At 33.9% G+C, this 22,755-nt stretch overlaps 1 protein-coding gene and 1 long non-coding RNA gene across 2 annotated transcripts in view; both read left to right on the top strand.

Moving 5' to 3' along the window:
• The first annotated feature begins 6,256 nt into the window (after nt 1-6,256).
• On the top strand, nt 6,257-11,899 carry LOC145305460 (uncharacterized). Its single transcript, XM_080147077.1, has 3 exons — nt 6,257-7,019; nt 9,292-9,561; nt 10,826-11,899. Exons 1-3 carry the CDS (start codon nt 6,257-6,259, stop codon nt 11,467-11,469), a joined length of 1,677 nt encoding a protein of 558 aa, XP_080003203.1. The 3' UTR covers nt 11,470-11,899.
• A 3,775-nt stretch (nt 11,900-15,674) lies between these two features.
• LOC145306268 (uncharacterized) overlaps nt 15,675-22,755 on the top strand; it is an 8,649-nt gene continuing 1,568 nt past the window's right edge. The window contains exons 1-2 of the long non-coding RNA XR_013874942.1: nt 15,675-15,740; nt 18,363-19,040. This is a non-coding gene — a long non-coding RNA (uncharacterized LOC145306268). The remainder of the gene's footprint in view (nt 15,741-18,362; nt 19,041-22,755) is intronic.

Raw genomic sequence — 22,755 nt, 5'->3', positions numbered from 1 at the left:
GTGAAAGAAATGAAAAAAAAGATAGAGACAGAAAGAAGAATAGAAAGATGGACATACTGATATGTCCTTTAATTAGTTTATTTGTGAAAAAAGTCGTTGAGTTCAGACCTTTTTGGGTGTTAAAAGATATTTAATGCTTTGATGGCTCCAATAAATCTTAATGTGTGTTAAAAGAATATTTAAAATTAAGGACAATAATGTTGACAGGTAGCGCAGCATTAAAAGTTTGTTAACCCTAATAAATAAAACAGATGATCTCACTAATGGATGAACCGATATGGTTCTCCTTTACAGAGAAGCTTCTTATAGAGACTGCAAGGGGGCAAAACTGCTAGTCTTAATATAAAGAGAAAGAGAGAAATATCAATTTAAAAATAATTGAAGGAACAAAAAGTATGGATGGACATACTTTAATCATAGAGTAGCTGCACTTACAAATTAGCAACTTTCACAGGGGGGGGGGGTGGGCAGGACAAGGATTAATATAAGCTTAGCTAGAGGTAGCTTAACAATTATACTAAAGTTTTTTTAATAACAAAATGTTAATAATTCCAAAATACCTGGTTGTATAGTTTTACTAAAACAATAAACCTTGATTGGTTGGATAAGATTTAAACAAAAGTAATTTTGATTATCATCATTGGGTGCAAACATTAATTTATCGTCCATTGTCTTATCCCTTAAGATCCCTAATTACATAAACATATGTACTCAAGCTACTCATATGTAAAACCCACAGAGATATAAAGGGATAAGACAATGGCCAATTATTAATGCACATTCCTAATGATAATTCACAAAATAATTTCTTATTTATTAGCTTAAAAATAAAATCTGATACTTTGCAAGAAGGGAGGGGACATCTACCTTCCTTTAGTTTTAGACTAACCCATTCTATTTTCTCCTCCTTGTTTATCTTATCCTGTTTTAAATACATATGAAAATTGTTGAATAAAAAGTTTTTAAAATATCAATATGTTTTAAATGGACATATTTAATTTCTGATAACAATTATGGAGTTGCTTCGCGATAAAAAAAATTTATTCAACTGTTACAGGAATCATCATATAAAGTTTGAGATCGATATAACAATTCTAACATGCCTTAACTTAATTTAAAAATCAATATTTTTCAAATCATAGGTCAACCTATTTTCTCTAACAATGATAGAGTTGCTAAGCTCTGTAAATTGTACTTAAATATCACAGAAATCATCATGCTAAGTTTAAATCAATAGGCGAATTCTAAAATATAATTATATGCAATATGCATCATAGACAAAAATTTTAAATATTTGAAAGATTTAAAAAGTGCCTTGTTAACTTGTTAAGACTACCTTTGTTATTAATATACCCTCCTACTATTATTTAATTTTAAAAGCGAAGCTTTTCTAATATTAGGGTTGGTCCTTACATCCCTCTGTCCGTCCGTCACAGATAGCTTTTTTCATTAATTTAGGCATGTCAGAATTGTCCTATCAATTTCAAACTTTGCATGGTGATTCCTGTATTAGTTAGGTACGATTTAGAAAGCGTAGTAACACTATAATCATACATGAATGTCCGTAAGTCCATTTTAAACATATTGATTTTTTTACTTCTTTAACAACAACTTTTTATGTGATCTAATTATCCGATTGATCTGATTTTTGGTATACTGATTCCTGTGACAACAATATACATTATTATAAGCGAAGCAACTCTATAATCAAGTCCTTAAAATGTAAGTATGTCAAAAATGTCTAAAAAACATTATACTGTGTAAAGAAGTTTTACAACAAATTTACTTCCAACTTTGCTTTGACTCCTATAAATTATATTCTGATTATTCAGTTCTAACACTATACAAGTTTTAATGTCCATTTGTCCTATCGTTTCAGAGCTTTGCTTTTATGGATGTTGTCATCCTTGTTTAATTTAGGAGGGGGCAGGGTATTTTTTCATTTAACTTTGGTTTAATTTATACAGCTTTTTGGTTCCGATATCTAAACAATGTATACTACTAAATTTGTTGGTTTCATTAAGTTCGTTTGTCATTTATTAGCTTTACTTTTAAGGATGTTGTCATCCTTGTTTAAAAGATAGAAACAGGGGAAAAATTTGGTGAAAAGATATTTAAGTTGTAAAAATAACATAAATAAATAAATAACAAGAACAAACATATTGAAATATTATCTCTTTAGAAACATAAGAGAGAAGAAAATATAAATCATTTACACATAATGTTAAAAATAAGAAATATATTATCAAAGCTTTTAAGATATTTTATTTAACATCAAAGTTGGTTTTACTAATTTTGACGAATTTATTTGAATCTATTGGATTGGGATATATGAATCCCAACACAATAATATTTAATGAAAAATAAAACAATAGCCTCTCATATATCAGCAAGGCTTATCTAAAATTCTATAAAAAATGGCCAGCCCATTAACAAGTCCTACTAGATTTTTATTTTGTTTATATCAATTAAAAGATAAATCATTAGTAAGCTTTGCTCCTACATATTTGTATGTTGCCCAGAGGTAATTTGTATTTTTTAACAGATTTATTTGAGGATTTTTAGTGGTCCTTTTTTAAGGAAAAAATTATAAATAATACAAAGGGAAAAGGGGAGATATATAGGTAAGTAATTTTAAAATTTAAAACAAAGGTTGTTAAACATTATATAAAATGGTGAAGGAAGTGAAATTTGACATTGACCTACTTTGGGTCGGAAATTCATTATAAAACAGGGAACATGCACAAAACTTTTTAGCCCCTTAGCTTTAAACTGAACTGTGATAATAGGGGGGGGGGGGGGGGCATTCAACACCCCACCCCCCTGACCGATTAAGGTTAGGCAAGGGTCCCGAAAGTTAAGGGTTAAATGAGATGCCAATTAGTTTAAATTATGAACATAATAAATGTATTCAAGTTACTAAATATCATTATGTAATTATTCCTAGCCTATTTACTTTTCTCTATATCCACGGAAATGTCGTTTTAAGTGGGGGGTTGACAAGGGATAGGGAAAAATATGCTTCAAGTATTTCAAGAACTCTTTTTGTATTGAAATCTTTAAATCTTAGAAAAGAAACTGATAGGAAGGGTTAGGTAGGAGGGATTTGGGAAGATTTACTAGATGGTTTGCAAAAAAAGTAATTTTTGTCATTATGTTTAGAAAAAAATCATATCAAGCACATAAACTAAACATCTAATAACAATTTTTGATTACATATTTCTGTCCTAATGTGTTATTTACTTTTTCTTTTACAAGTTCACTTTTATTACTAAGTGAACTTGAAAACTCTTCCAACCTTTGTAAGATATGCTTAAAAAAAACAAATGATAATGCACAAAATTACCCCTTCTGTAGATGAAAATTAGTAGTTGAACACTGAATTAACCAACCAATCAAATTCACTTTGGTCACCCAAGTTGTTAAGCCAACAAATAAGAAAACATTATTATAAAACTTTGGGTACTAGTGTAATAAACAGCCCATATTTCCTTCTCCCCCCCCCCCCTCCTCTTCCACTCCATCCTATTCTATAAAGTAGTAAGCTTTTTTTGTCTGTAGTGAAGGATCTTGCTAACCGCTGAACCGATAAATAAAGTTTTTTTTTTATGGGAACCCGTCAACACATTTAGCTGTGCGGACGAGATAGCACATCATTTTATATGATTAAAGAAACAGAAATACTTTGCAGTAGGGGAGATTTGAATATGCTTTTAATCTAACATTTATGTGGTGATGAATAAATTATCAAATTACATAAAATTATTAAATTCATAATGAAGCTACTCTGTTATTGAAAATTTCGTTATCATTTACGTAAAATACTGTCCAACAAACAATTAACCCTTTGATTGCACGAATTTTTTTCTGAAAAGTTCTAACTGTAATTGTTAACGAGTTGCGCCTTTTTAAAGGCCAAGGCATTATCCCTTCTCTAACTGTTTATGACGATCACATGACAAATCCAAAGTAGAGAGGATTTTTAATAACTTTAGTTATGATCTAGTGTCAGTCTTACATTCGAACCTATCACCTCAATTTTTAAATTAACAAAAAGAGCTAACCGTTACGAACGGACGACCTTAATTGTAGTTTTATAAAAAAAATACTAAAATGAAAATTATTTCATATTTCATTCTGAATACTGAAAAAGAAAAAAAATATTATTATTACTTATCATGCTGTGCTAATTTTGAATAATTTCATCCTTTTAATCAATTTTATCAAAATCTTTGGAAAGGTTGTGTGATTTAAACAAGACATTTTTGGTTTTCATATGTGAAAACTCTTAAACTGGCTCTAAAAAAAATATTGAGAGCCACTACATATTAGATTCCAATGTTTATCTCTAGATCAAGGTATTTATGACTTGGTGCTTATCTTAGCTAAAATCTTTTACATATAAGATTCAACAATGGCTCTTTAAAATTCTCCAATGAGCCGGCTCTCGGATTTTATATTAATACATATAAAACTTTTGATGATACATTAGGAAATATGGGCTGTACACCCTAAATACTTTTTCGTGGGTCTTACTGGTCTTACTGTATATCTGACTTTCTGTCTGTAGCTTTAAACCTAACTAATCATCACTGGCAGTAACTTAGTTTTAGGCTATTTTTGAGTTGGGACAGTAGGTCCCTCCCCCCAAAGGCGAATACACCATAAGATAAAAAAAAAACAAATGGTTTTTCAGTACAAATAAATATGAACGGTCCCCCACTACCCATGTGGCGAACCCCCAATAAAATATTTCTTAAAGGGTGTTGAGAAAAAAAAACAATAGCTTCACATTTTAAAGGCGAAGCTTTTCTATAATTAGGGTCAGTCCGTCCGTCCGTCACAGACAGTTAGCTCTTTTTGTTAATTTAACCATGTTAGAATTGTCCTATCGATTTCAAACTTTGCATGGTGATTCTTTTAGTAGTTAGGAACGATTTAGAAAGCGTAGCAACTCTATAATCGTTTTGGAATGTCCGTACGTCCATTTTAAACATGATGATTTTTAACTTTTATAACAGCTAGTTTTTATGTGATAAAAATTTCTGATTGATCTGGTTTTTGGAATACTGATTCCTAAGACAATAAAGAAGAATGATATCAGCTAAGCATCTCTATAATCAAATCCTAAAAATGTAAGTATGTCCTTACACAGAATCCTGTATTTAAGCAGTTTTTAATAAATTTACTTACAATTTAGTCTCGACTTTTTTACATTCATATTCTGATTATTCAGTTCTGACACTCTACACGTGTTGATGTGCGTTGTCCTACCGTTTCAGAGCCAGGGGCTTTTTCATTTGGGGGGGGGGGGTAAAAAATTGAAAATCCAAAATATTATATTATATATTTATTTGGGGCGGGGGAAATCACCCCTTTGACGTCTATGTTTAGATCTTCGCTTTTATGGATGTCGTCATCCTTATTTCTATATAAACCTTAAAGTTTTGGTCCAAAACTAATAAAAAAGAATAATACAATTCATGTCCAAGCAATGACAATGAGAAAACAAAATTTAATTTTTAATCTACTCACCTCTCCAGAGCACTAGAGCTCGAAACCTAGCTCTTGTGGAGAAATTTGCTCTACGAGGAAAATGCATATTTTGACACAACCCAATCTGTCCCGATTTTGTATCACTTTGAAAAGTGCGATTCCAGTTACGTCATATACGTTTCGGGAAAGAAAAAGGGAGGGGGGGAAGAAAATCTCTTCAAAAGAGATGGGAGAAAAGGGAAGAGATTTTCTTCCCCCCTTTCCCTTTTCATATGATGTCACAGGAATCGCACTTTTCAAAAGTGATACAAAAGCGGGACAGATTGGGTTGTGTCAAAATATGCATTTTCCTCGTAGAGCAAATTTCTCCACAAGAGCTAGGTTTCGAGCTCTAGTGCTCTGGAGAGGTGAGTAGATTAAAAATTAAATTTTGTTTTCTCATTGTTATTGCTTGGACATGAATTGTATTATTCTTTTTTATTAGTTTTGGACCAAAACTTTAAGGTAGTGTTTTACTCTTATGTCTTGTTTATGCCAAATTGGCTAGGATTGAGTTAGAAATCTGGTTAAGGTGTCTATAGAAAGAATTATATAATACATGCCCCATTAAACACTCTAAATATTATAGAGTCTATCTCCAAGATTTGCACAATGATAGGCCACTACACAGATTAGATTTACTTCTTACAACAGAAAAGTTTCCTGCCATTATTATCTTTTTCAGAAATCCGATGAAAACAATTCTGAAGAACCTAGTATCATGGATCATACTTCAAACTCTGATGAAACCAATTCTGAAGAACCCAGAATCATGAATCATATTTCACACTCTGATGAAACAAATTATGAAGAACCCAGTATTAGAAATCCTAATTCAAATTCTGATGAAACCAATTATGAAGAACCCAGTATCAGAAATCCTAATTCAAACTCTGATAAAACCAATTATGAAGAACCCAGTATCAGAATTCCTAATTTAAACTCTGATGAAACCAATTATGAAGAACCCAGTATCAGAAATCCTAATTCAAACTCTGATAAAACCAATTATGAAGAACCCAGTATCAGAATTCCTAATTTAAACTCTGATGAAACCAATTATGAAGAACCCAGTATCAGAAATCCTAATTCAAACTCTGAAAAAACCAATAATGAAGAACCCAGTATCAGAATTCCTAATTTAAATTCTGATAAAACCAATTATGAAGAACCCAGTATCAGAAATCCTAATTCAAACTCTGATGAAACCAATTATGAAGAACCAAGTGGCATGAATCCTAATTCAAACTCTGATGAAACCAATTATGAAGAACCAAGAAGCATGAATCCTAATTCAAACTCTGATGAAACCAATTATGAAGAACCAAGAAGCATGAATCCTAATTCAAACTCTGATGAAACCAATTATGAAGAACCCAGTATTATAAATCCTAATTCAAACTCTGATGATTGTCTCTGCAAATTAAGTTTAGGCTTCAGTAACATTTCTAAAGATAATGATACTAAAGATAACAAGTCTGAGGGTAACCTTTCTGAAGATATCATAAACGAACTAAAAAAAAACAACAGAGAGCAATGCTTTGAAAATCACAATGATATCATAAAAATACCAATCCAATATAATACTGCTTCAAGGTTTACTATAATCAATTCAAATGATATTCTGTATCCTGAAAAAGATGAAAAAATAAGAAGGGAAAAAGTAAAAAAAAATGAAAAACTTTCCAATCAATATCTTGACAAGTATCTTGAAGATGTACAACTACACGAATTTGTTCATAGTCTAAGAGCAAAAGGACTAGAGGCTTTTGTTTTAAATGGTTTTAAAAAAAAGGAATATGAATTTGATACCTTGGTCTTTTTGCCAGAATATAAGCTTATAATAAACATAGAGGCAAAAAGAGGAATGGAGAAAAATTACTTGAACCTTCTAGAAAAGGCTTCAGGTCAGCTTGAAAACCATTTGGAGATTTTTAAGACATTAGTCAAATTAGACTGGATCTTCGTCAAAGCTGCCTGTTTGGCTGCATCAAAGAAAAGTCTTCACAAAAACTTCAAAACAAAACAAAAAAGAAATGACAAACGTGAAGATAAAAAGCCATGTGATTACTGTAGCAAATTTATTATATGGAAAGAAAATATCATTTCAGGAATCTTTTACTATAATGTCTATTATCCATTCTCATTCTCATTAGCATTTATGATATTAATTTTATATTAAAAATAATCTTACATAATCTATTAAACATTAAAAAATATTCCTTTCCCTTTTAAAGCTTTTTGGTGTCAAATAAATATTGAGTAAAAAGCAGGGTATAAATAAGCTTATCTATATTGCCTTATCTCTGGAATTTAATGTAATTGAATGCATTACTTTTTTACACCTTTATTAGGTGATAAAAAAAAATCTATGGTATTCTGCCTGATTTTTAGCTGCTTTTCTTATTACAACTTTCAAAGATATAAATCTTATTTTTGGTTTTGTGATATTAATTGTTTTTCATATTCTTTCTCTCTCTTCTCGTTGTTAAAACTGCTTTATAACTCACTTTGTCCGTATTTCTATTTCAAAATAGATTTTTTGCTTCGCTTCTTATAGATGCTGTCATACCTCTTATTTATTACAACTTATGGTGTTAAAATTAAAGAGGTATGATATTATTCTTATAAAATCATTAATATAAACATGCATAATTAACATATTTAACAACCTTTGATTTTAGATACTTTTATACTTTTAAACGGCTATAGTTTTCTTATTTTTTAAGCTAAAAGAACATTTTTATCAGAAAATGTATATCTTTATGAGAATTGAACATTAGATATCACAAAATATAAATTTGCAGTCACAGTAGCAATTTTAAGATTGTTGGAGACCTGAAGGATCAAAATTTTAGTATTTTTGGAACATAAAATAATTCGTTCAAGTAAAAAATATTTTTGATGTTACCATGATGCCCCTGCCAGGTTTGCTGGCATCCTGTACCCACCAGAATGGAGATATTTAAAAACTTCCAACTTTTAATTATGTATCATAACCATATTTAGAAAGTCTCTCAGTTATGAAACTCTACCTTTCACAGACAGAAAATGAGATAGAAAAAAGGGTAAAATGTTTTAGGACTTGTATTAAACATGTCAATTTCTTGTCAGTATCTTTACTTTAACTATTCTAATATCAGTGCACAATATAGTGTTTGAATTATTCAGAGAATGGAATAAAAGAATGGATTGAAGAAATAGTTAGTGGATTACAAAGAAATCAAAGTTATATGAATGATTATAAGAAAATGCTGTCTATTATAGTACCTCTGATACAAAAAAAAAATGAAAAAAAAAAGAAAAAAAAAATAAAAAAAAATAAAAAAGAGTCTAAATCTCGCGTGTATGAAGACTCAATTAGCCTTAGCAAGTTTACACAAGAAAAATTGACTGAAAAATTGTGTATCATATCTGGAGAGAAGGGAAATACGGAGCTAATGAAATATTTTAATAATGGATGTTTACAGAATTTAGAAAGTGAGAAGAGAGCATTGATCATGAACCCAACAATCAAACAAGGAGATATCCTTAGCTCTACCTCTAGAATTCTCCTAATTGGTAGAGATTATGGAACAGGGAAGACTCACATGCTAAAATTGAAAGCTGTTATACATGCACAAGATACTAAAAACAAAGTAGCTTACATTAATCTATCTTCTATTGATACAACAACACCTACTTGTGAGCAACTGAGAGTTTTTTCTTTTATGTATGTCATCGACAAACATGATTTCAAAAAACATGAAAATATAGATGTATTTACAGCAAAGGATTTGATTGACCATGAACATCATGATGATGATGATGCCTGTCAATATGAAGGAAGGAATATTTATAGTATAATTAGAAAATTCCTAGAAAAAAAGAATGACCAACATTATTCATTGATATGTATTGATGAACTACCCGGACCGTCAAGTAATGATGAGAAATTTTATAGCTTACTGGAAAGGAAGGAATCTGTTTGTGCAACTCTAAAGGTGAAAACTGGAGGAATGTTAAATGTAATACCAGATAAATTAGGTGAACAAGGATATATTGAATGTTTATTATTTTATTAGATATTTAATTTTATAATGTTTATCAGTAGCAAAGCTACTCTATAATTTTAAATTGTCTTTTTTGATTACTCTAGAACTAATTAAAAAAAACCGGTGGATTTCACTAACAATTTTCCTCTGTTGGTAGTAAAGCTACTCTATAATCTCCGTATTTTAAATATATTTCCCTTAGTGCACTGTACCTTTTTTTCTGGTTTAGTTGATGAACATTTCTTAACCCTTAACAGTCGGGCCCCTTGCCGCACCTTAATCTGTCGGGGGGGGGGGGCGTTCAACGCCCCCCCTAATTATCTCAGTTCCTATTAGAGCTAGAGGGCTAACTTTTTTGTGCAAGTCCCCTGTTTGATAATGAATTTTCGACCTTTTATAAGTCTAAGTCAATTTTCGCTTCCTTCACCCTTTTATTTAACAACCTTTGTTTTTAGGTCTTTTTTTATTTAAAAATTTCAAACGGCTGTAATTTTCTTATTTTTGAAGCTAGAAGAAAAAATTTTTCCCAGAAAATGTTTATTTTTATGTAAATTTTACATTAGAAATATCAAAATATAAATTTCAGCGGCCGCAGCTGTACTTGGCAGCTGCCAGCCGCCGCAGTCGGCGGTCGGCGGGAAAACGGCGGCGGATCTTCATGAAATTGTAATACGTTATGTAGACATGTAAGAAAAGCTTAAGTTTAAAATTTGAAGTCTCTAAGTCAAAAATTGCGGCCACAGGAGCCTTTTAAAGATTTCTGGAGACCTGGAGGATCAGGACCTGCAGGATCATACCTGGAACCTGAAAGTGACTTGAACACCTGTATTTCATATAAGGATGTACTACTAGAGGATTTTTTAGTATTTTGGTATGATAAAATGCTTTGTTTTAGTCAAAAAAATATTTTTGCTCTTTACCTGGATGACCCTGCCAGGTTTGCTGGCATCCTGTGCCCGCCAGGATGGAGATATTCAAAAAATTCCAACTCTAAGTTATGTGTCATACCCATACTTAAAAAGTCAAGCAGTTTGGGCTCTTTATCTTTCACACACAGAAAATGAGAAAGAAAAAACCGGATGGGGGGGCGTTCAACGCCCCCCCCCCCCCGACCGTTAAGGGTTAATAATTGGGTAAGGATTCAACAAAAATGTGTGTTCACTCCCTGACAAATTTAATAAGTGGCGAATACACCTAACTTGATAAGGTTTTTTTCATTCACGAAAATTATGTGTATATATCCTTTTTTCTTTTAGACTACCGGAAGAAACATGACATTGAATATATCAAGCTTATATATAACTTTAGAAACTCTGAGCATGTTTATAATGTGTCATGTGCATTGGGCATGCTGGAAAGTAATGCAATGTTTAAAGAAAGGTATCTTGTCCCTGCAAAGACCATTTCTGGCCCCTTGAATTATCATTTCCATAATAGTAAAAACGATGATGTTGTACTTCTAGCTAGAGCAGTGATAACCAAATATTACAGGAAACATCCTGATGAACCAATAGTTATTATACTGGACAAAAGCGACAAGAACCTTTATCAACACTTTTTTATTAAATTTAAAGACCTTCTATGTGGTTCAAATAACTCAAATGATTCTAAATATGAAATGTATATCATCGATGAAAATTTTGATCCAGAAATAGTGGAAAAGGATAGAAAAGAGAAAAAAGGTATTATACTACTGACAGATATTCAAACTTTTAATGGTGCACAAGCAAGAAACACAATAGTTATCCAAGATAACTTAGAGTTTGATAAACAACCATTGCTTAGAAACCTTATTCTTAGAACTCAGTCATTTACAGTTGTTATACATAAAACAGAAGCTATAAGAAAATTTCCTGGCGTTTTTACTGATACTAATCTTGATACATATGTTAACCAGTGATTTACTGTCATTTAATGCAGTCCCCCTTCGTTTCTTTGTGTTTTTTTGCAAGATTGGCAGCAGCGACAAGCATCAAAATTTAATTCAATTGAATTCTTATTTTTTTTTAAGAGGGATTGCCATATTTAGCTGATTTTTAAAAAGGTTTATTTCCATGAGGCTGATGCGTGGCTGCCAAGTACCGACTTTTGCAATATGTTTATTTTCTTATTTGTTTATTCATAGATATTTTTTTTGTAGCAAATCTACTATATATATCATTGTGTATGTCTGTCCGTTACACTTTCAGAGGTTACTCTGCTGCTTTTAAAGCTAGACCTCTATTTTTTCTTTTAAATATTTTTTTAAGAAGTATAAAACGTCCATGACAGTCCAACTGCTTTAAAGCAGCTTCTTTTACTTCTTTATTTCCACAAACATATCTTTGTTATTTTTTGGTCTGATTTTAAAAAGTTTTGTAAATAGTATCAAAATATTTTTTTGTTCTTACATTTACCCCCCCCCATTAATGATAGTATATTCATTCCTCCCCTGGATGAACTCCAGGTATTTAACATAATAACGAGCTGCAGGCCCAAGACGGCCAAGGACGTGAATGATGTAAGTTGTAAACTCTTAATTCAATGTGCCGCCAATTTAGTGCGGCCATTGACGTACATATATAATCTTAGTTTTTCACAAGGAATTTTTCCCTCAGGGATGAAAGTGAGCAAGAATGTAGTCGTTTATAAATCAGGGCCGTTGACCAGCTTAGATAGCTGGAGGGGCGTTTCTATCATCAACACATTCTCGAAGCCACTCGAGAGGATCATGTACAAGTCACTATATGAATTTTTAGATGAAAGATCCTTTTTCTCCACACGACAGTTCGGATTCCGTCCGGGCCTCTCCACGGCACATAATGTTCTTGATCTTGTCAATCGTATCACGGCGGCACTTTCCGAAAAGAAAGTGTGCGCCGGGATATTAATTGATATCAAGAAGTGTTTCGATCTTGTAGATCGAAACATCTTGTTGAAAAAACTCGAGCATTATGGTTGCCGTGGAGTGGTCCTGAGGTGGTTCGAAAGCTACTTTGAAGGACGGTCACAACAGGTTGCGTTTGGGGGAGAATTTTCGGATGTACTATCTATCCTTATCGGTGTTCTCCAGGGAAGTACACTCGGTGTACTTCTCTTTCTTATCGTAGTTAATGATCTAGATTCTGCCACTAGAGACGCACTGCTGTCTCTTTTTGCAGATGACACATTTTGTCTTTTAACAGCTGACAACATTAGGGATCTGTTTATTAAGATTGAAAATACTCTTCCTCAAATTACTGAATGGTACAACAGTAATAAACTTATTATAAACAGCAAAAAAACCAAGGTTATCTTGTTTCAATCGCCAAGACAAAATTTCACGGAAGAGGAAAAAAATCTTATAAAACAGTTTCCTGTTTTTATCAATTCTAACCATGAAGGAGAGAACCTTCCAGAAAAAATCCAGAAACTAGATCATATAACTTTTTCGAATAGTAACCCTGGAGAACAAGCCGCAAGGCACCTGGGTATTCAAATCGATGAAAAATTGTCTTTCAAAATCCATTTTAACTTAATGCACAAAAGAATTCTAAAAGTTGTATACTCATTGCGTCAAATGCGTCATATACTTGACTCGCAACATCTTAAATTGCTCTATTTTGCCTACATAAAGTCTGTTCTCAACTATTGTTTAATTGTATTCACTGCTGTTCCAAACACCTTATTGGAGCCTATCTTAAAACTCCAAAAGGAGTGCTGCCGCTTAATAGCAAAAAAACCACGCCGTTTTCCATCAAATATTTTATTTAAACAATTGGAAATTTTACCAATTAGGAAGCAAATGGAATACGAAGTGTTTTTATTTATGTACAAATATAAAAACAATATGCAGCCAAGAGTTTTTGATGGTGTCTGGAACACACGTGATACAATTCATGATTATGAAACCAGATTTAGAAATAATTTCATAGTAGATCAAGCCAATAGAAATTTTATATTCAATTCACCATTACATTTTTTCCCAAGACTTTGGAACACATTACCTGAAAATTTAAAAACAATACCTACTTTCCTGGAGTTCAAACGGAAAGCTTTTTACTTTGTATTAAATTCAATATAATGGTTTCATTCTTTATTTTTCATTTTTTTATTTTTCAGTCTTAATCTTCTTGCATTTTTATTCTTATTTAACTTATCAATAGTTTATTTTTACACTTTATGCAGGCAACAATATATCATAACATCATACTCATACTCATAATCACCAGAGCAATTTAAGTTGGACTCAAGTATTTTTGATTTTTTGATTTTTAGATTTTTAGAATCTTTATCCCTATCATATTTAAAATGAGTATACGACTAAAGGGTTTTTTGTACATTTCTCAAATATTTCACGCATCGGTTTGACATACTTAATTATAGCGTCGGATCTTTCTGTCCTAAACTTCAACCATATTTTTGGATTTTTGATGCCTTCAAGCAATGTTTTTTCTCCTTCATTCTTTTCATTCATTGGGGCTGTACATGGTCGTCTCAGGGACTAAGGGATTTAATGGAAATTCAACAAGGGTTGAAAATTAGTTCAAGAACGTCGGAGTTCTTTGTAAACGGCCGGAAAACGTTAAATATAAATTAGCTACCTAGGACTTAATACACATAGAAATTCCTCTTTAATCTTAGCTTTTCAAATTCAAATTTAATTTCGATTCATTTTTTCAACTTAAATTTAATTTTCAATTTTATTTTTCAATTAATTATCTAATTTATCTTAGACTACCTTGTCCCGGTCTGTACAACCAGGAGCTCCTGGAAGGCGTACATTGTGTCCTTCGAGTCCGACCTAAATACCTACATCCCCGTCGTCGAGTTGTCGTTCAAAATAGAGTTCTTACTAGATGTTAACCCCTACAATTAAATTAAATTCATTCAACACAATTTTTTACACTATAGCTTTTTTCTTATCAAATTTTTAGCAATTACCTTCCAATATTTTCTTTTCAACATTTTTTCAACATGTTTCTTTATAACTATATTCAAATTTAACTTTTACAATTTTTTCTTTTTTCAAATTACTTTACAGGGGAGCGCATCTAGAAACCTGTTGAGATTTTTTCACAAAATTTATTAAACTTTATTGAATTCTAAACAAATTCCTATTTTTTTAATCAAAAAATCCTTTTTTCTCGTAATTTTATAGTTTTTTTCATTCCAAATTTTCTTAAATTTTCTTAAACTTTCTTTGGTCACACGAAATGTCTATACGTCATGATTAGGTTGGTTCATATTTACATGTTGGACACAGGATCCATCTATCTGTCTAATCGCTAGCCGGTCAACTCGTTGACCGGTCACGTACTAACATTGCTGTACAGGTTGACATATGGAGGTTATGGAGAAGGGGTTGCAGGCAAAGCTGATGTGAAGGCGAGCTCGTAGATGTTAAAGCGGTGGAACCACGAGCGGATAACTTTCTGATCCGCATTTATATGGCGGTCACCGGCCGGCGAAAGTGGTACCGACACCAACCACAGTCCAGCCCGAAGTAGGCTCAGCCGCACCTGGCCCGCCAAGAGAAATCACCTAGTTTATCAAATTCCGCAATTATGTTTACCAGTAACAATAAAAACATATAATTATTATCGTTATATTATGAAATATTAACATGTAATTTCAATATAATAATTAATTGTCTATGTGATTTACTCATAACAGGATTGAAGAGTTATTGAATAAAAGTTCTTATATATATATATATATATGGTGTTTCAAAAGAAATGTCTTTTTTTAAACTTGATTATGCATAGAAAAAAAATTATATAGCAAAATGTTTTATATATTTGAAAAACCTGTTATGATAGATTTATGTTTCAAATTTCTATAATTATTATTTCAACAAATTATACCTTAAAAACCTTTTTTTTCAAAGGCCTTATTTTTTAAGAAACATACTGTAGATGAGAGGAAAAAGTAGCTTTATTGTTTAATTTTCATATATTATCGATTTTCTCTTCTACATCTTCCTCTTGTTTTTAAAGACCACTAATCATTTGATCGATTATTAATTTTATTTATAAGTCTATCCTATTTTTTTAGTGCTTCGCCCTTATGAATGTAATCACCCTTGTTGTAAATAGAAAATAATTTTTCGAATCATAAATAAATATTGATTTATATTCTTATTTCAGATTCTATAACTAAGATGATAAAATTGGTATGGGACACTTGGCTTCAAAATGCTCCTGAAGAAAGGTATTTTTTTTAGTAGCGAACCTATTCTATTATTAGAAATGTCTTCTCTTTCATCTGTTGGAAACGGTTTGGGGTAAGATCTAAATTTCTTGGCTGCTATTCAAGATACAGGGCTGATTTTTATTAGACACATTAAATTTTTTCCGCTGTTATTTTGGATAGATGGCTAATTCTTTCGGGTAAAGATTTTCTCAATACTCTACTAAGATAAATTAGTTTATCAATCTGTTCTATGCATTTACATTTGGGATGTACTGGCCATTATATTATCCTTTTAGATATCTAGCTTTTCTGTTTGCTTATACACTTTACCTTGCTGTTTTTATTTACAGTTATAATAGTTAAACTCAGTGGCGTGCGAAGCACTTTGTCTAGGGGGGGGCATTTTGAAGATTTTGTAAAATTTTGCCCCCCCCTAAATCAAAGTGCCCCGGGGGGGCACTTTGCTTTAGGGGGGGGCATTTTGATTATATATACTAATTTTTAATAAGGGCGTTTTAAGGGGTGGGATTATTTGATTATGGGCCTTCTAGTCCTTATCCCTTCTTCCCCATCCCTATTTCCCATTTATATCCCCCACTTCTTCCCCTCCCATCTCTTCCCCCCCATCTCTTCTCCCCCATCTCTTCTCCCCACCCTGCAATGACCGAAGGGAAGGGAGCTAGAAAGCATCTTCGAAAAAATAGTACAGAAGATAATTAACCTTCCCCCTCCACCACAAAACATTTATAATGGGTGGAAGGGGATGTTATAAAATCCTAGCAGGAAGGATGAATAACCCAATTAAAAAAATTGGGGGGGGGGGGGGGTGATAAAAACACTGATTTTGGAAATAATTTACCAAAAATTAACCTAATATGAAAAAATGATATAAAATATTTCTTTATTGTATGACAACAAGGATGACAACATCTTTAAGAAGCAAAGCACAAAAAATCATTAATAAGAATACAGACAAGTAGATTTAAAGAGCATCTGTTGAAATAAATATATATTTTAGGTAGAAAAAGTACAAATCCTTTTTCCTGTATGTTGTGTGATGACAGTCAAAGTAAATTACATAAGATATAATGAACTATGTAAAAAATTACTTGTCCTTTCATTGTGATAAAAAGCAGAAACCATTTGGAAGGGCGCGAAGCGCAAATTATTTTCTTCAAATATGCAGGGAGGGAGGGGTTTTTGCGCTATTTATTACACTAGTCCACAATATTTTATAGCAGAAACCATTTGGAAAGGCGCGAAGCGCAAATTTTTTTCTTTAAATACGCAGGGATGGAGGTTTTTTTTGGCTATTTATTACACTAGTCCCCAACTTTCATTGTGATAAAAAGCAGAAACCATTTGGAAGGGCGCGAAGCGCAAATTATTTTCTTCAAATATGCAGGGAGGGAGGGGTTTTTGCGCTATTTATTACAATAGTCCCCAATTTTTTATATCAGAAACCATTTGTATAGGCGCGAAGCGCAAATTTTTTTCTTCAAATATGCAGGGAGGGAGGGGTTTTTGGGCTATTTATTACACTAGTCCCCAATAATTCATAGCAGAAACCATTTGGAAGGGCGCGGAGCGCAAATTTTTTTTCTTCAAATATGCAGGGAGGGAGGGGTTTTTGGGTTATTTATTACACTAGTCCCCAATATTTTATAGCAGAAACCATCTGGAAAGGCGCGAAGCGCAAATTTTTTTCTTTAAATATGCAGGGAGGGATGGGTTCTTTGGCTATTTATTACACTAGTCCCCAATATTTCATATAAAATTTTCTTATTCGTTGGCTCAACAACTTTGGGGACTTTAATGGAATTTTGATTGGTTGGTTAATTAAGTCGAGTTTCCATACATTTCATCCACTAATTGTAATCTATATAAGGGGTAATTTTGTGTATCATCATTGGGGATGTACAAAATGTCTTTGGTAAAAAGTTTATATTATACAAAAAAAAATACTTTCTATAACCTGGTTTGTTATGTTCAGTGAAAAAAGATTATAAGCTAATTTCTACACTAATTTAATTAACACTTACTGTCTGTTTGGCGCGAAGCGCCAAAATTTTTTTTTGGAAGTATTTCTTGATCTTTTTTTTTGAAACTGGGATAGTTTTGCTTTTTGTAGGGTAGGGGGCAAAAAGGGGCATTTTTGTTGACCAGGGGGGGGGCAAAATGGGGCATTTTTTAACATTTAGGGGGGGGCAGGGGGGCGGTTGCTAGGGGGGGGGGGCAGGGGGGGGCGTTTTGGTCGCTAGGGGGGGGGCGATTGCCCCAAATGCCCCCTTCGGTTCGCACGCCACTGGTTAAACTACTCTATGATTATAAATGTCCGTCCTTTATGGGTAAAACGTGTATTACCAACAATATTATTCATGAAAGACAGTATTAATTTTGTGAATATCTACTTTACTAGTGAGCAACCATCGTATAATTTACTTGGCCCGTCAGTGTGTTGGCAATGCTATGATAGACCTAATATTTCTGTAAGATAAACGGTTGCTATCTAACATGTACACTAATATATGCTTCTAAAGATTTGACTATATAGGCACTCTATACAACATTTATAAGTCAGTCAGTGAGGGAAGCAGAAACTTATAGAGGAGCGTAGCATAAAATCAATCTCTATTTTAGATGAACCTACATAGAAGAGCCAAAATGGAGAATTCATGTACATGTGAGCTGAAGCTTGGGGCACATCAGGTGGCTGACATTGAAGGTTCTTATTATGATACAAAATACATCCATGATGCCTACCATGTAAATGAAGAACTAAAAAGAAAGGTTGATGAAATAAAAATTAAAAGCAGCCAAGGGATTTTTCATGATAAGATTATAGCGTTTCCAAACCATATTCATTTGCCAGACAAAGTTATTTCTTTGGAGGGGAATAAATTCCAAAGCTATAAAGATACTTATCTACAAAAATATTTGCCAGACAAAGTTATTTCTTTGGAGGGAAATAAATTCCAAAGCTATAAAGATACTTATCTACAAAAATATTTGCCAGACAAAGTTATTTCTTTGGAGGGAAATAAATTCCAAAGCTATAAAGATATTTATCTCCAAGAATATTCCAAAGATGTTATGCACCAGAGTTTAATTAATGCTCTCAGAAACCTAGATCATCAGGCTTTTGTAATAAAAGATTTCCATACTAATTATGTACTTGATATGTTCAAAAATAGAACGTCCAATCTTGAAACATTTAAAAGAGAAACACAAGAAGAATCGCGTTCCAGCTTATCAAGCTCTCAAGTTGACATTTTCAAACTTCTTTCTTCGACCAATATAGAAGAACTACTTAGCAAGGTTTGATGCTTAAATTTATCTTCAAATTATAGGGTTACCATGCAAAATAAGTGCATCTGCAGTCTAAAAAAAATAATTTTTTTAGATTAACTTTAAAGAGGGATCTCTAGGGAAATGTGATTTTCTTAGCTCCTATTCAAGATAGACAGTAGATATTTTTAGTGAAGATTCCAATGGCATATGCCTATCTAATCAACACATTGTTTTGTCCATCTGTCTGTTATTTAAGGTGCTAGATAGATTCCTGGATTTTCAAGTTTTGGTGATTTTCTCAATTCCAATTCAGGATAGAAGGCTGAAACTTTCAGAGATTATTACATTCTACATATTTTCACCAAGTTTTATTAAGATTTGCTAATGAATTGGGGTGCTAGATTGATTCCAAGATTTTAAGATTTTCGTGGTTTAAGTATTCCTTTTCAGGATTGACGGCTGATATAATTAGGGATTGAATATGCTCATTTCTAATACTTGTCTAATACTTGCAGTGCTAGATCGATTCCTAGATATTTAAGTTTTCGTGATTTAATGGTTGCATGATTTTAAGGCTTTGTGATTTCCATTTTTTTATCAAGTTTAATGATTATTGTATGACACTGCTCTATTTTTTTCCCGATATCCATTAAAAAAAATTGAGTTTTACTTCTTATGGATGTTGTCATCCTTGTTATTATAAAATATATGTTTTACTCCCATAAAAATAATAAGAAGTGTTAAACTTTTTAACAAAAAATTACATCTACTGTTTGTTTGTTTAGCCCGACATCTACTCATCCTCCATCATCATTTACATCTGTTGCCAGATTTAGAAATCTGGCTGCTTCCAAGGGTCGGGTCCAGAGGTCTCTGGTTGTAAGGTTGGTCCTATTGTTAGGACATTCAAACAGGTGTCGAGTTGTGTGAGAGTGTTGGTTGCAGTTGGGGCATACATCTTGAATAGTAGGGTTGATTCTGGCCTTGTAGCTATTCAGAAAGTTACTGTATCCAGAGCGCAGCTGGGATAAAGTGGCTCTGGGGAGACATTTCTCTGACTTGTGAATTTGGGGGGGAGGGGCAAGTAACACCTTGTTAGGCTCCATGGCATTGAGGGCCTCCTTGACACTTTTGGTGTGTATTAGTTTTAATTTAGACTTATATACATCCTCTGGGAGGTCAGGGCGAGACATGTGCCTGATTTCTTCTCCAAATCTAGAGGACAGGGTTTCTTTCATCTGGCGGGGGGGAGGGGGATCAGACAGGTTCACTCTGTTAGGATGGTGTGGCTTCTGTGTAGCTAACAGGAATTGCTTACTGAGCATTTCACAGTGAGGACGGACCTTCATGATCTTGGTCTCATTGTGAAGGTGATCAATGTCTGTCATCCGGTGGCAGCCAGTGGCAGTCCGCAGGGCTTGGTTCTGGGCAATCTGAAGATTTTTCCAGGATGTGTCACTTAGGGATGGGGTCCAGATGTTGCAGCCGTAATTTAAAAGGGGGCGTCCTATGGCTTTGTAGGTGTTAATAATGGTTTCTTTCTCCATACCCCAGTCGGAACCAGCCAAGGCCTTCAGGACATTGTTCTTAACTTGGACCTTGGTCTTTAAGTCGGTGGCATGTTGTTTAAAGGAAAGGAGATTGTCAAAAGTTATCCCTAAAAACTTAGGTTTCTTGACTGTTGGAACTTTTTCTCCATCTATCACAACATCTAGTTCCGTGTTGCACTCATTTGAGGCCGTTGTAAACAACGTAGCTGAGGATTTGGAGGGGGATATCTCGAGGTTGCGTCCTTTAAACCAAACAGTTAGGGTAGCCAAGTAGGTGTTGATTTCTTGAACTACTGGGTCAATAACTGGGCCTGAGTTTAGGATATTGGAGTCATCAGCATATGTCTTGAGAATGATGTTACCAGGAGGGGCAGGCATTGATGACATATATAAGTTAAAGAGAACAGGGGAGAGAACACCACCTTGTGGGACACCCTGTTTCATCTTCCTGTATTTAGAGTTGGAATTCCTAAATACTACATATGTGTATCTGCCTCTCAAATATGCACACAGGAAGCGTTTTATGTGGTCATTGAGGTTTAGCTTCTCGATGTCGCTGAGAAGGATGGTGTGGTCGACCGTGTCGAAGGCACGGGAAAGGTCAATGGCGACACAAACTGTTCTGTGAACAGGTTTCTTCCTGTTAAGACCAGAGTTGATATGGTCTAGGATGCTCTGTAGTGCTGTACCTGTAGACCTGCCTTTACGGAATCCATGTTGATGGTTGGCAAGTTGGACAGCTTCTGTCACAGCTGGAAGCAAAAGTGCCTCAAGGATTTTGATAGCTGGGGACAGAAGGGACACTGGGCGGTAGCTGGGTCCTTTGTCAGCAGGTTTGCCAGGTTTCAGCAAAGGTATGATTTTGCCAGTCTTCCAGATGTTGGGGATGACTGACTCTTCCAGGCATCTGTTGAAGATATTGGTCAGGTAGTTGATGGCATTGGGGCCAATGTTCTTCAACATAATTGGTAACAAACCATCGGGTCCTAAGGCCTTAGAACTTTTTGATTTGTTAATAGCAGCTAGGGTCTGGGCAGGGGTAAACAGTATCAAAGGATCTTTTGTCTTCTTCTTCAGAGAGCGAAGCGTCCGTCTGAAGGGTTGTGATGACTTGGAATCCTTGGAAGGTGTATACTGTTTATTGAAGTTGTTGGCCATGGCTTTGGCACAGTTGGTGGTTTTATCGTTAAAGCTGATTCCTTGATTTTCAGGTTGGACAGGGTTATTGTTTAAACTTTTGATGGTATTCCAAAGCTTTTTAGATCCAGGTTGGCAGCAGGCAAGATGTTCCTTCCATTTAGTTTTCCGATGGTCTTGGATCTTTTTAGTAATCTCTTTGTTGAGATCAGAGATTCTAGGGTCTGCAGGATCATTCTCCCTGATTTCATCCCTTTCATTAATCAGTCTGGCTGCTTCAGTGGGGAGGGCGTTGAAGGTTTTGGGGATTCTGCCGGCAGGAATGTGAAGTTTGGCAGCTTTTTGAAGGGTGTGTCGAAAGAAAACTTCAGCTTTATGGATGCTAGTAATATCTCTAGCATGCCTAAATTTGTCTTCAACGTGTTTTTGGAAAGCAGGCCAGTTAGCTTTCGAAAAGTTAATAAAAGTAACATTTTTTGCATTAAACTTTTTGAGGTCAGCAGTCATGTTGATAATGATGGGGAGATGGTCCGAGCTCATCTTATTTCTGATCCTCCAGGTGGTGGTGGGGATGAGATTAGAGGAGACAATACTAACGTCAGGAGCAGTTGAAGCCAGGTTGGTAACTCTGGTTGGTAAGTCCTCGTTTATAATGCCGCAGGTTCGTCCTGTGATGGTGTCTGCCAGAGCTGTACCTCTGGTATCATTTGTGGCTTCTGAGTGCCAGAGTTGACTGTGGGCATTAACATCCCCGAGGATCATGTATGATTCACCAAGGCCGTCAAAAAGATGGTCAAGGGGAGGTTCATACTGTGGGGTGCAACTGCTTTGTGGTGGAATGTAGACATTACGTATGTAGAGGTTTTTCTTGTCCACACCAGGTATGCTGATGGTTAAGGTTTCTGTGAACGGGTCCTGTTCCAGGATTCTAGGTGTTGGTTCAATGGAGAAGTTTAGATCCTTGTGTATCAAGAATGCTAGTCCTCCTCCCTTGTTGGTGCCTCTATCTTTGCGGACAAGGGTATAGTTGGGAGTTTTGAACGGCTTTGATTTAT

This window comes from Acartia tonsa, chromosome 14, assembly GCF_053477335.1.
Source record: "Acartia tonsa isolate MP-2025a chromosome 14, ASM5347733v1, whole genome shotgun sequence".
NCBI lineage: Eukaryota > Metazoa > Arthropoda > Copepoda > Calanoida > Acartiidae > Acartia > Acartia tonsa.
This window is presented reverse-complemented; position numbering and strand designations above follow the sequence as displayed.

Bases quoted from the DNA above. Each gene is read 5' to 3' on its own strand.
- LOC145305460 (XM_080147077.1), top strand. From the start codon at position 6,257: ATGGATCATACTTCAAACTCTGATGAAACCAATTCTGAAGAACCCAGA. The intron at 7,020-9,291 runs GTAACCTTTCTG...ATGAAAATATAG, and splicing joins TAAAGATAACAAGTCTGAGG to ATGTATTTACAGCAAAGGAT. The intron at 9,562-10,825 runs GTGAACAAGGAT...TTTTTCTTTTAG, and splicing joins TGTAATACCAGATAAATTAG to ACTACCGGAAGAAACATGAC.